Genomic DNA, 14,656 nt, shown 5'->3' with positions numbered 1-14,656 from the left:
CTTCCCCTCTGTTATTTATTACCAATTTATCCTACATATATAGAGTATCTGCATGCTGTCTTTCCATTAGATTGAAAGATCTTCAAAAACAGGAACTGTCTTTTCCCTTCTTTGTAGTGCTTGGTACAGAGCAAGGGCTTAGCAAATACTTATTGATTGATTTTTTAGAAGGCTTTGGACAGGTGAAGGACAACATGAGGGCATTGATGAATAGAGGGAAAAGATTCCAAGGGAAAAAGAGAAAGGTAAAGAAAGGGAGGTAAGAGTGTGATAAAGGCAAATTTATTAAGCATTATAAGTTTCTCTAGGGACCAATTGATTGACAAAGTAGGCTGGCTAATCTGTCAGAATGGTTGTTCTCAAATATAATCCTATTCATTTTAAAAGGATTTTATATGAGCATTCTTCTAACTGATTTCATGCAGAATTATGCAATAGGTTTCCTACTGCTCTGGGAAAACAATGATTTTGCCCCTTGTGGCAAAAGGAAGAAATAGATTGTTTTCATATCACTCCTATCCTCTTGAAAGTAAGCCAACAAAAGAATCAATGACTTTTTTTATTCATTTTTATTTATTCATTTATTGTTTATTTATTGTTTTATTCATTTTTGTTCATTTAATATAATCTCTTTAGTTAATACTAAATTTAGTGACAATCATCAAAAAACATGCCAGGTAATTTAACAGGACCACAGACCTAGTAAATGTCTAAGGCTGGATCTGAATTCAAGTCTCTGTATCTCCAAGCTCAGCACTCTACCCACTGCAATATCTAGCTGCCTCTATGCATATGTAATACAGAGCACTCCCTTTCAGGGGTTGAATTAATCAAACAATCAATCAACAAATATTTATCTATTTAGCACCTACTTTGTGTCAAGCACCGATCTAGGCCCTGGGAATAGTGATGCATGTAAAAAAAAAAAAAATGAAACAAATTCTGCCTTCAATAAACTTATATTCTGATGGAATTGATTCCTTACCTTTAGCTAGAAGACATATTTTTAATAGAAAGTAATAATTCTAATTCCATTAAAAGTTTTGAAATGTTATGAAATTACCTATTATATTTACAGGAGTTTATGAATACTACTCTACCTTAAGATTAAATCCAAATTTTCCATCTTCATCTGGAGTAATACACACCAATAGTAGATAACCATCACCATCTTCATTCTGAAATAAATGTGAAGATTACAACAGTAGCTCATATATATACATATACATATATATATGTTTTAAAGTTTATAAAGTTTTCCATATATAAGAATCCTAAATGCAATGCAAATATTATTTTCTCTGTTTTATGGGAGAGGCAACCAAAGTTGAGAGAAATTCAGGAACTAGCTCAAAATCACCTTGTTAATAGTTGTCAGAACTGTAGTTCAGTAATAATAGCCAGGTTAGAATCATATAGCACTCTAAGGTTTGGAAACTACTTTACAAAGACTCTCTCATTAATAACCCTGGGAGGAATGTGCTATTATTGATCCCATTTTATAGATGAAGAAATGGAAATTAAATGACCTGCTCAAGGTCATACAGCTAAATGTCTGAGAGCATAGTCTTCCTGATTGTAGGGTACTATTCATTGTGCCACACAGCTGCTGCAAACTCTATTTACATTATATAATGGTACCTATCAATATGATCAGTTATAGATAGGGTTGTCTCCCCAGTCTAATCATTACAATGATTAAATACTTTACAATGATAAAATAGTGATAATATACATTTTTCTGATAAAATGTTTGAATCCTAAGCTATCCAATTGATTTATGCCTCCCTTCCCCTCCCCATCAGAGTACATTTGAGCTCCCTAAACTCACCTTATCACAGTAGTACTGATTAGAATCTTCTGTGAAGCAGCCTTTACTAACACTGGTATAGGTGTCTAAAAGTTGATGATCTACCCCATCAAGGGAACAGCAGCCTGAAGCATTTACAAGCTGAGATAAGGTACTGGACGATGTCTGAGTCTGAGAGTTTGAGCTGTCTTCTGATACATTCCTTAATTAAGAAATATTTTAATAAGTCAATTATTAGTATTCACAAGAACCCACAACACATATATTCTGAACTGCATTTACTTGTCACTGATTTGGGGGTCATAATTCCTAGACAGGAAGTTACCTATTGCATAGAAAACTCTCAGATTATCCTTAAAAGCTGACACTGGGACTCCATGTACATTTGAGGAATTCAAATACCATTACTGCTTTGTTCCTTGACCTCTGCCTAAGAGTAGAGCTAAGCCCCTTACTTTCCTAAGTGTTTCTGGGGAATCATTTTATCCTGATAAGATTCAGGAACTGTAGATAACTGTGGATAATGTGATATTCTTTCCTCTCCACTCCTCACTCCCCACTTTCAGAAGGGCTCTGCTGTAACTTCTCGAAAAAACAGTATGCTCAGCTGGCAGTTGTTTTTAAATTACTTTAACCAAACTAGTCTGGGCACGTATAATCACACAGGGGCTCATAAAAATGCCTCTATCCCTTCTGAGAATGACTTGTTTCTCTTCCCTTAAGTCTTCCTTTCTGGAAGACAGAATGATTGCTACTCTTAAATTGTTTGAGGCAATATGGAAAAGCTTGTTGTGTTCTGTATAGTTTGTACAAATTATTACTAAACAGTTGGCTAAGAAGATTGTTTTGGAGAAAGATCTTGTCTTCTTAATAGGAATAATGGACTCTTGGTAAGGGAAAGAATGCAACTAATAAGAGTGCAAAGAATATATTTGGATGGCAGATAATAGAGAAACAAGAAGGCTTTAAACTGACAGTGGAAGAAATAAAAATGGTCAGATGATATTTATATATTATATTTAGGAAGGACACTGATAGCTAATAACTTTCCAAAGAAAAACAATCAGAATATTGAGAAAATGAGAAAACATGTCATGAAGATAGGGGAAAGAAATTAAGGATATTTACTCTAGAAGAGAAAAGACTGGGTGAGATGGGTGGGTTAGAATTTGTGTAGGAAAGCAACCTTCAAATATGTGAAGGGTTAACATATGAGAGAGACCTTAAACCTTATTTTGCTTAGTTTCAGAGGCAAAACAAGGACAAAGTGTAAAAAGCTGCAGGGAGACAATATGGGGAATAATTTCCTATTGATAAGATCTGTCTGAAAATGGAAGGATCTTCCCTGTGAAGTAATGAGTTCAGAGTCATTCAAAGTCTAAAAACAGGAGGCTATGAAACCATTTGATGTACATGTTTTAGCAGATCTAAATATTGCATAAGGAGTTGGAACTTACAGACTTTTCAAGTCCCTTTCACTGTGGAGATTGACTAATTGATTTCAGCAGAAGAAAGCTGTTGTCTTCTTTTGCTCACTTTTAATTTCAAGCCTTTAGTGACATGTGATTTTCACCAGACCATTACTTATCTTTGTCTTCAAGAAGTCACTTGAAGTACAAAATTAATATTACATAGCATTTTGAAAGCTTTACATATTCACTTTTATCTAGCAACTTTTAAAATCTCAAAACACTAAAATTTAATAAAGAAATATTGCATCACTATTAGAAGATACAAGAGAGGAATACAGTATTTGGCATTTCTAAAGTTCCTGTTCAAGAGACTTATCAAAAATATGTTTATAAGTCATTTAATCCAACTTACTACATATCTTCATCTAGTTGTTATTTTTCAATTTCATCTAACTCTTTGTAACACCATTTGGGGTTTTCTTGGCAAAAATAGCAGAGTAATTTGCTATTTTCTTTTCCAGCTCATTTTATAGATGAGTAAACTGTAGTAAAAAGGGTTAGGCTCCTTGCTCAGTGTCCAGGTTCACAAAATTACTAAGTATTGAGGTCAGACTTGAAGATTCTGATTTAAAGTTCCAGATTTAAAAACTGGCATTCTATCCACTGCACCATCTAACTGCCCATCTTCATTTAATAAGAATAACAGAATCAAGGACATGCCATTTCATTTCAAGAATGAAAGTACTTGAAACAATGGTCTAGGAAAGTAATAATTCTCCTGGACTCATAGCATGATCAATTAAAAGCTAAAAGGGACCTTAGACATCCAACTAATATACAATTCTTTCAGATGAGTACAATAGAGTTAAGGTCACCTAACAAAGCATGAAGGGCAGAATTTTAATCCAAATCCTCTGAATCTTGACTCAATGGGCTTTCTCCTTTGCCCTGCAGCTCTTTGACTCCCAGACTGGTCTTTCACATCTGGAGTACTGAGTTCCATTCTTAACATTATATTTTAAGAAGATATCAATAAGCTAGAGGACTTAGTCCAATGGAAGACAACTATAAAAAGAACAGATCTAGAAACTTTGAAATATAAAGACATAACTGAAGGAACTGGGATGATCATCCTAGAGAGTGGAGCATTGTGTACAATAATAAAAAGAGAAACAGCTCATATTGATGTAGAACTTTTCACAAAACTTTCAAAACAATTAAATTTGTTCTGTGCAATTCTGAAGCACAGAACCAGGGCTACGGGATGAAAGTGGCAGAGAAGCATATTTGATTCAAGAAATTTGTACAAGGAAGCATTTTTTAATATAGCATCCCAAAGACCCTTGAAGGATCTCTGTGGCCCTTTCAGGAGGCCCACCAGGTCAAAGCAATTTTTACAATAATACTAAGATGATTTAATTTCTAACATAGCAAAATTGATATGTGTAACTCATTAATACAAAAGTTCTTAAGGGAGGTTTCCTCACTAATTTAAAGATTGTAAAGGGTTCCCTAAAAACAAAAAGTTTGAAAACACTGTAATAACAAATATAGTTGTTCAACAACAAAATGTTTGACTTCAATAACATAGTGAGAAGTGCTCAGATAATTCTGGATAGTCTGGCTGAGGACATTTTATTTTATTTCATTTTTAATTCTTAAAATATCCTTTTTTATATTTTACTTTTCTTAATTACACATAAAGACAATTTTTAATAATAAAGAAAATTTTAGTTTGAAATTTCCTCCCTCTTTCCCTCTACCCCCAAATAGTAATTAATTTGATATAAGTTATACATGTACAATCATGTAAAACATTTTCCACAAATTACCCCATTAAATATATAGTGAAAGATGTTATGTTTCAATTCTTTCTCTCCAGGGGGATAGCATTTGGAATTGTCTCAGATCATTGCAATGCTGAGAATAGCTAAATCATTCACAGTTGATCATCATACAATATTGCTATTACTGTGTATGATATTCTCCTGGTTCTGCTCACTTCACTCTGAATCAATTTGTGTGAATTTTTCTAGGTTTTCCTGAAATTATCCTGCTCATTATTTCTTTTCTTTTTCTTTTCTTTTTTTTTTTTTTTTTGCTGAGGCAATTGGGGTTAAGGGACTCGCCCAGGGTCACACAGCTAGGAAGTATTAAGTGTCTGAGCCAGATTTGAACTCAGGGCCTTCTGACTTCAGGACTGGTACTCTGTCCACTCTGCCACCTAGCTGCCCCTGCTCATTATTTCTTATAGAATAATACTATTCCACCATAATCATATCCTACAATTTGTTAAATCATTCCCCAACTGATGGAGCATTCTTTCAATTTCCAATTGTTCTCTACCACAGAAAGAGTTGATAAAAATATTCTTTTTTTTTTTTTTAAACAAAGAGGTTCTTTTCCTATTTTAAAAAATCTACTTGAAATACAGATGTAGTAATGATATTGCTGGGTCAAAGAGTATGCTTAGATTAAAGCCCATTGTGCATAATTCCCAATTGTTCTCCAGAATAGTTGGATTAGTCAACAACTCTCCCAACAATGCATTAGATATTTTAGAAGAGACTGTCATATTAGGTAGAAGGTTTAACTGTCATCTCTAAGATTGCATTATTTCAAGTATATATAGTATTACATAATACTATATATTATATATATATAGTATATATAATATTTTAAGCTACCTATATGAAATATTGTTTTTCTAATCCTAGGTTTCACTTGAACTCTCTATAATTTGGATTTTTTTGCCACTCTGATTGTAAGCCTTTAATTTCAACTAAAGAAGTAGAAGAATCCTTGGATGACTGACAAGTCAGGATTTTCCTGGGGTGAGAGTGTGTGTGTGGGTGGAGGGAAGTGGACATTAAAAAACAAACAAAAAAACTTCCTAGTCTCAGAATTCTAGAAGTAAGCCTTTAAGGGATTGGCTAATATTGTAATTCATAAGCCCCTAAATAGAGTATTTCCCATGAACAAATCAGTTGCTAAGATTTAGTTAACATTAATAAAAACACTTACTGAAAATGTAAAACAAACACATTTTATACACACACACAATACATATATAATGTAAAATAAAACACATTATATATTGAGATTTATGGGTGTAATTGATACACACACATTTATAAACCTCAACTACATATTCCTGCCCATACACTCAGTGAAAATAAGCACTCATTTAAAGTTCCAGAGGAACATTACGAGATGGAGGAAATATCTGTGGCCAGCTCATAACTCTGGAACTATAAACTGATGGGCTTGGCTTCTGTGTTGATAAGATGCTTCCACTATTAAGCTGAGCTGAGCCACACTGCTGGACTAACACCTCACTGGGCATAAGCTCAACTGGATGAGCTAATCTGCTGTACTGTTTCTCTGATACTCCATTTCTCTGCTCTTCCTATGCTCTGTTGGATTTGTTCCACAATAACAATTTTATTATCCTTCAGGTTCAGCTTTAGGCTTAGCTAATGCTTTCATTACTCTTATACTAAGTTTGATTCCTTTGGCAGCATTCTTTTCTTCACCTCTCAGTAACTTCTCTCCCGTGTTCTCTCTTCCACAGAATATGCGAAGAGAGCAAAATATATTCTCTCTACTCCTCATTCGGCAGCAGGTGGTAGAAAGAGAACTCCATTCACTCTATGGCCAAATAAATCTGTCTGCCAACAGTTGACAATGTAGAATTGAGATCTCTCTGATACAGCTCTGAAGTGTGTTCTTTAACCTTTACATCTTCTCCACTCATCAGCAATTAGTTTTTTTCTTAAGTTACTCATTTATCTCACTTTATCTTATGGTTAATGACCAAATTCTCATCTTCCATTTCTAATTCATAATCAGGTAAAATATATTTGTCCTATAATCATAAAACAATCCCAACATCCACATTTTCCCAGTTATTAGCTTTAAAGTTCTTTTGTATTTGATTTGTAAAATGAACCTTTAAAGCACAAAACATCAAAGTAAATTTTATACTGAATTTATTTCACAGCTATATAGCCAGACATAAATAAATGAGAAAATGCTGTCTTGGAACACAGGTTGACTTTTCTAATAAGTATTTGCTCAGAAGGAAAAAGAAGAATATTGTCCTAGATCAGTGAACTGTTATTTGCAATTAGACAGTTCTTTGAAACTTAATCTAAATAAAATGCTTTCTTGAAATCAACACACAATATGGGATATTATATCCACTATAACTTCTTTATGGGGTTGCTGTGAAAATTAGCTGTGATACCTTTTCTCACTACCTCATGTGTTGATTAAGGACACCCTTCACGTGGACCATTAGCATAAACATTTTGTTTTGGTAAGAAAGCAGCACATTGGTTAGACAATGATGGTGTCTTCATTCTCTTTCTATATATTTTTTGGGGGATAAAACTAGCATCTTTCTATTCTTTTGAAATATTGTTCTCTAAGTTATTTTGAGAATCAGTCCTTTAGTGTCTTTATAATTATGCTGTTATGTCCAACATAGATTTCTTCTGTATGTAATTAGTCAGAACTAGGACCTCTTCCCAGCTTCAACTTAATGACCACCATCATACATGACGAATGTAGCAATCTGTTACTGAGGTGATAGAATCCAAATGTGATGTCTACTCATCAACATCCACACTATCATTACTGACGTGAATATAATACTGCAAAGATACCAGGAAATTTGTTTATTATACTAGGAATTACAAAAATACTGCTGACTGATGAGTCAATCTCAATGTGGCAGAGTGGATAGTCAGCTATAGATTTAGAAATATTGGGTTTAAGTCCCATCTCTGATAGACACCAGCTGTATGACCCTGGTAAAAATCACTTAACCTTTCACCAGCCCAAAACCATTCTCTAAAATTCTTAACTTAAAGAGCAGGCCTTGTGATTTCATTTATAAAGGGAGTTCTCTTTTGGGAAGGAGTTCTTGCCAGAACCAGGGAGACAGATAAAATCACAGGGCTAGGGCTAGCTTAAAAGAAAAAGTCTGTAGAAAGAACATTACATAATCAATTCTTAATCATTTTAGTGTTCTCCTTTTCACATGATCTTGGATATATTTATATTTATTCTCTTTATATTTACTTAATATTTATTTACATATGTATTTGCTAGGTTTCCTCTTAGAAGATAAGCTCCTTAAATCATCTGCTATATTTCTATCTCCAGGTCCTAGCATAATGTTTGGCACATAGTAGGCACTTAAATATGGTCGAATGGTTGTTATTAATAGAAGTAAGCAGTGATATAAGTAATCCAAATCGATAATTTAAAAAATCATTAAATTTGGCTTAATTGGGTGAATATCATTTTAAATGTATAATTGAATGTAAAATATGTCCAGCACTTTGAAAAACCCAGTCATTCAAACAAAATAATTAAATAAAAACAATAGGTTTGGGTTTGAAGATTCCTAAGATACCATCCAGTTCTAACATTTATTGGTTCTGAGAATTTAAATCTCATCACGAATATTTGAATTAGGGAGAAACTGCCTAGCTTCTCAAATTCATATAACCTCTCATTTCATAGCTCTGCCTCCATGTCTTGTGGGGAATAATGGAAATCAGTGGAATCAGTAAAACATATTGGAAAAAATTATTGAACTTGAAGTATGGAAGATATAGATTCAAATTATACTTCTGACATTTACTTCCCAGACAAGTAATTTATTTCTTTAAGTCTTAGCTCCTTTATCAGTTAAAATGGAACAATTTCTATAGGACTGTTCTCCCAGGATTATTATGAAGCTCAGAAGAGACAATTTAACTAATGAAGAAAAAAAAAGACAATATAATATCTGTTTGCTTTGCAAATTTTAAACAGCTATATGAATGTTCCATTATTTTTGTCACTACTTTAGCCGTATCTTTTTTCTACAAAAAGATCTTTGCTTGATGTTTGTTTCATAATTATGTTCCCTACTACAGAGAGTTGATGGATTTAGGTTACAGAATAAGAATACATGTAGACATACATATGTTTTGAGAGAATTCATTTTGCATATTTGTTTTAGGAAATTTGTTTTTTTTTTCTTTTTCAATAGGATAAGAGATGGGAAGGAGAAAAAATAGATTTTGTTATTTTTTTTTCTAAATAGAGAGGTGGAGGGTGGTGCTCCAAATGTGAAATGTTGCAAGTATTTTTGGATGTGATTACAGTATTATTAGCTTTACTTAACTTTTTTTTTTCCCAAGAGACTTCTTACAAAGAAGTAATCTATAAATATTCGTAATGTAAAACAAAATATACCAATAAGCCTTCTAAAACAAAACAAAAAAGGAGGTAAACTAAACTTTTAATTCTTTCTAGACACCAAAAGACTATTGGGTGTAGTTAAGAAAAATAGATGATGATAATGTTAGCAAAAAGGTTAAAGTAATGTCACCAGAAACCACAAAAGGCATTATTTAAGCATAACAGATATCACATGGAAAGGGAAATCTAGAATTTTGTGTGTGTGACTGATATACACAGAAGGCAAGATAATATATAACTCATAAGATAGTTAGATTCTTAGCTCATAAGAAATAAGATGACTAAATGTATAGGAATGATCCTAAAGATATACTGCAACCCATTCAACATGTAAAGGACTCTTGCCATCTGGGGGAAAGGGTGGAGGGAGGGAGGGGAAAAATCGGAACAGAAGTGAATGCAAGGGATAATGCTGTAAAAAATTACCCTGGCATGCGTTCTATCAATAAAAAGTTATTAAAAAAAAAAAAAAGGAATGATCCTAAAGAACCAGTAATATAAATTTAACAAGCATTCATTTAAGGATCTATCATTTTCTAGGAACTCAAAGCAGGCACTAGAGACATAAAAACAAAATAGGCATTCCTCAAGGAAATTACATTTTACTAGTATTTTATGCTTAATATCTAGAACAGCTGAAGCTTTAAAAAAATTTTTTGCAGGCTAAATGAATTTGCTTAATTGTTTATTTTTGTTTTAGAAGGCAGGAACTAGGTCACTATACTCTGCATTATCCTGTTGTACCTGTTAAATACATCAGGAATGGTAGGCAATTGATCTGTGGAGTAGGAAGGAAACAGCAGCTATTACCATTAACATTGATAAAGGAACCCATCTCTCTGAAGCTTCCCATCACTGCCGTATAAAAGCTGAGCTAGCTTTTAAACTAGCTATTTCTAAACTGAGCTATTTCTAAACTAGCGCCATACTGCAGAGCTGGCTGCTCTGTCAAAGAAAGAAGAGGAGATTCAGAGGAAGACCTTTGCAGTGCAAACCAAGGTTACCAAGAGAGTTTTGGTTCCAGGTTTAGCTTTTCTTGTGTGTCTGCGTGTCCCTGGGTTGGACGTGAGCTGTAAGAGGTCTTTATACACTAATTATATCAATAAAAGATAACACTAATGATGTTGTATCATATGGTCAGGGACAGATACACCACTAAAAACCTTTTCTGATAAATGGTAAAATAAGAAAAAGCAGTTTTCAAAGGAAGAAATCTAAGCCATCAACAATTAAATATAAAAATGACCTAAATCACCAAATAAATGCAAATTAAAACAATTCTGAGATCCCACCTCAAAATTGTCAGAATGGGAAAGTTGACAAAAAATGAAAATGACAAATGTTAAAAGAGTTGTGGGAAAACAAGACATACTAATGCACAGATGATGGAAGTTTGAATTAGTCCATTTATCTGGAAAGCAACTTGGAATTATGTCCAAAAAGTCACTAAAATGTGTATACCCTCTGACCCAATGACAGCAATGTTATATTTATGCCCCAAAGGAACCAAAGAAAGAGGATAAGGAATCTTAAGTAAACACGCACACACACACACACACACACACACTCTAATTTAAAGCTGTTTTTTTTTTTTTTTTTTGTAGTAGCAAAAAACTAGAAACTAAGAAACTAGATATCTATTGAGGAATGGGTAAATAAATTGTTACATGAATGTAACTGAATAATTTTATCTAAAGACAGGACAGTTTCAAAGAAAACTGAGGAGACATATAAACTAATGTGGAGTGAAGCAAGTATAACCGAATGATTTATACAATAACAGCATGATAAAGAAAAATAACTTTGAAAGACTTAAGAACTCTGGTTAATGCAATAACAAACAATTCCAGAGAACTAATGAAGCACTCTGCCCACCTCCTGTCAAAAAGATCAGGCAGTCAGGGGAGAAAATAAGACACATATTTTCTGACAGGGCCAATTCAACACCCTACTTTGTTTTACTGTTAAGTCTTTTGGGAAGATGTCGCCCTCTCTCTCTCCCTCTCCCTATCCTTTCCTTTTGTTTCTTCCTTCCTCCATTCTTTCTTTTCTTCCTTCCTACTTGCCTCTCTTATTCCCCTCCTCCCCCAACTTTCTTTTTTTTTGTCTGTGTGTTCAATTAGAGTGTGGAGAAGTAGGAGGGAGAAAAATGGCTTAATAGAAACAAAACAAAAAGTCTTTTCTGAGACCCTCCTTATTCTTTTAGTTGTATTCACAGGAACCTACAACTCAGAGATGTAGTACCTTGTATTAGAGGTAAATGAATGTCTTACTGTCTCTGTGGACTTCGGTTCTGCGAAAATTCTGAATCACTGTCTTTTGAGGATGGAGAGACCTTGTAGGTATAAAATACATCTTCTGTTTCTGTAAGGTATGTTGTTTCACTTGCAAGGTTATCTACAGATGAATGCCGTGGTTTTCTAATTTCATGACGTAACCTAGGACTTCGCCTAAAGGAAAAGAAGTGAGTTAGTTAAATCAAATTCAACTTGAAGTTTTATTAAATATAAGTGATGTTATTTTATAAGCTAACTTATTAGGATTAGAGACTCACCATGCCATTAGATAGAAACATCATTTCGTTAGGCAAAACAATGATATATGGGAGCAGCTGGTTCCACAAGAATAATGTTGAGGAGAGAAGAAAAGCAAGAAGAAAAAGTGAAGACATAATGGGAGAAGCAAAGGCAGAAGAAAAGAAGAAAGGAGAGGAGAAAAGAGAGAAGTCAGAGTGACAAAGCTGGAAGGAAGCTTAGATATCTCCATGTTATGTATATAAGGACACCAAGTGTCACAGTATTAAATAAAAGAATTAAAATTTGAATCCAGGTATTCTGACTCTACATCACATTTAGTGTTCTTTCCACTATATCACACTGTAGAGAGAAAGAAATAGAGGAGAAGGAAGGGGAAGAGAAGAACTGAGAAGAAGATAAAATAGAAGGTAATAGAAAAGAAGAGGAAGAAGGGAAGAGGTGGAGAAGGATGGAGAGGAAAGATGTCATGAAAACTGTATCCTTATGATCTTTTGAAGGATGTTTCTGTATCTTTGAGATTATGTATTTATTGCCTTTTAGCGTAACATGACAGTTAGCAGTTAAGTGGAAAGACTACGCTGGAATGTCAAAATTCTGACATCAATCAGAAAGTTTCCTGAATAGCTTGAAATGAGCCTGAAATGGCAACCTTGACTAATAAACTTCATTTAGAGTATCCAACTAGGCCAATCCAAAATTAGGATGGATGGCCTAGGGGGAAAAGAAGTCCATTCCCTTAGATGACATTATTTTTCCTTAGGGCTTGAGAAAATGCTAACGAGGCATGATACTTTTGAGAAGCTTGCCAGCTCTCCAGTTGGTGTTGAAAATAACATTTTTAGATATACTATTGATTACCTGAAATGTACTACTATTAGTTCTGTAAGAACAGCATTGAATCATGCTTCAAAAGAAAGGACATCACATTACTATGAATGGACTAAGTTCCAGGCAACCCATGGAACAAAAATCAAGGAAGCATATTATAATTATAATGTCTGTTTTTATCACAAATATGCAACTAGTTCTGGAATCTCATCATTGCAGATTCTCTTCAGTGAAGCATATCAAAGACCACCTATGCTTGCCCATGGTTCACAAGTTTTATCTATGACTTGCTATGAGTTCTCCATAGAGGATTCATCCAAAGGCTGGAGGCTTCTATTTCTTCTGACAACATGTGGATATGAATGGATCATAGAGGCTATCCACTGATTATCCATTATTCTTGCCACATAACCAGACCATCTGCTTTATTAATCATATATTTTTAAATGACATTCTTTATTCTAATTCTTCTCTGTAACTCCTTTTTATAATATATGTTGCACTCTGTTCACAACCACCATGTGTGTTTCTCTATTGCCTTCTTGGTGAAATTAATTTTTAATATCTTTGATGCATGAATAGAATGTTTTCAGAAAAACTTTATATAAACAATAAAGCAGGCACATAAATCGCTAATAGTGTGGTTTTGATTGCTTTTTTTTTTTTTGTATTAATAAGTTTCAAAAAAATAAATAAACAACAATGAAGAGCTTACAACCTGCCACTATAGTGAAAAAGACAATTGCTAGGGTTAAGAGGAAAAACATTCTTGAGAACTTTCAAGAAAACTAAGTAGAGCTTTAGTTCCTAGAGACTGGTGAGTACTATTTAGTCACAATTTTTCCCCTGATGGTTACTTTGTGAAGTACTACCTCTTGCTAAAAGTACTCCAAGCCTGAATAGGGGTCCACTTGGCCCCATCCTATTCAGCATTAAAAGAAACAGTATACTCTAATTTTCTACATCTTTACCACAGAGGAAAAAAAAAAACTCCAATATGAAAAAATAAATTACAAGGTTTTTTTCTATGCCTTTAAGATTTCCCCCTTCTTCAGCTATCTTATAAATCAATCTTTTCAGACCCAGTCAAAACTGGATAACTTTCAACATGGATCTCCTCTATGTGTACTATATAATCTAGCTGTTTTTTTTTTTTCCATCTTTTATCTCTGAAATGCCATCCATATCTACTCTGTTCACCCATTTGGGATTAATATGTTAAGAAGCCAAATATGGTGGCTTTATTGCTTTTAAGGTTGTTTTTAAAAAGTGCATCATTAAAACCTTTGCAAATTTTTCCAAGATTTCTTCACACTGATATCCTTGAGATGATTTTGTTTAGTTGGATCTGTTGCCAAACTCTATAAAACTGGTTCTGCTTTTCACTGTTTCCTTCTGGTTTATGAGGCAATACCATTCATTCTTCCATCATCCTTCTCCAGAAAATCTTATAAACAAATTGATCACCTAAACCAGCCTTAGACTTCATTACCATCTTTCTCTGATATATAAACTCAAATATTTACTGATTAAGGCATTTTGAGCTATTTTTTGGTCTCTTCATTATGGCAAGTGATTTATTTCAGTAAAAATATTTTATGATATTGTAGACTGTATGTTCTTTTTTCCACCCACATTCTATTTTTCACCATCAGTAACTTGTTTAAAATAGGTCAGGATGGAATAATGTTAATAAAATGTTATATCTTTTTTCTCATTTTTATTCTTTCTTTAATTTTGATCTTTGTTCTAATAAGGCAATGGCTTGACTATAAACAGACAGCTGATTCAGTAATGACTATCACATA

General features: G+C 33.5%; 1 protein-coding gene across 2 annotated transcripts in view; it reads right to left on the bottom strand.

The window, feature by feature from the left end:
* PTPN3 (protein tyrosine phosphatase non-receptor type 3) overlaps positions 1 to 14,656 on the bottom strand; it is a 239,893-nt gene that overhangs the window by 54,395 nt on the left and 170,842 nt on the right. For both annotated transcript variants that reach the window (XM_051995555.1, XM_051995561.1), the window contains 3 exons: positions 11,757 to 11,933; positions 1,832 to 2,012; positions 1,101 to 1,178 (listed from right to left, as the gene is read on the bottom strand). In XM_051995555.1, coding sequence (XP_051851515.1) covers positions 1,101 to 1,178; positions 1,832 to 2,012; positions 11,757 to 11,933 — 436 coding nt within the window. The remainder of the gene's footprint in view (positions 1 to 1,100; positions 1,179 to 1,831; positions 2,013 to 11,756; positions 11,934 to 14,656) is intronic.

The sequence above is a fragment of the Antechinus flavipes genome, chromosome 1 (assembly GCF_016432865.1).
Source record: "Antechinus flavipes isolate AdamAnt ecotype Samford, QLD, Australia chromosome 1, AdamAnt_v2, whole genome shotgun sequence".
NCBI lineage: Eukaryota > Metazoa > Chordata > Mammalia > Dasyuromorphia > Dasyuridae > Antechinus > Antechinus flavipes.
The sequence above is the reverse complement of the archived record's forward strand: the minus strand, read 5'-3'. Positions and strand labels throughout refer to the sequence as shown.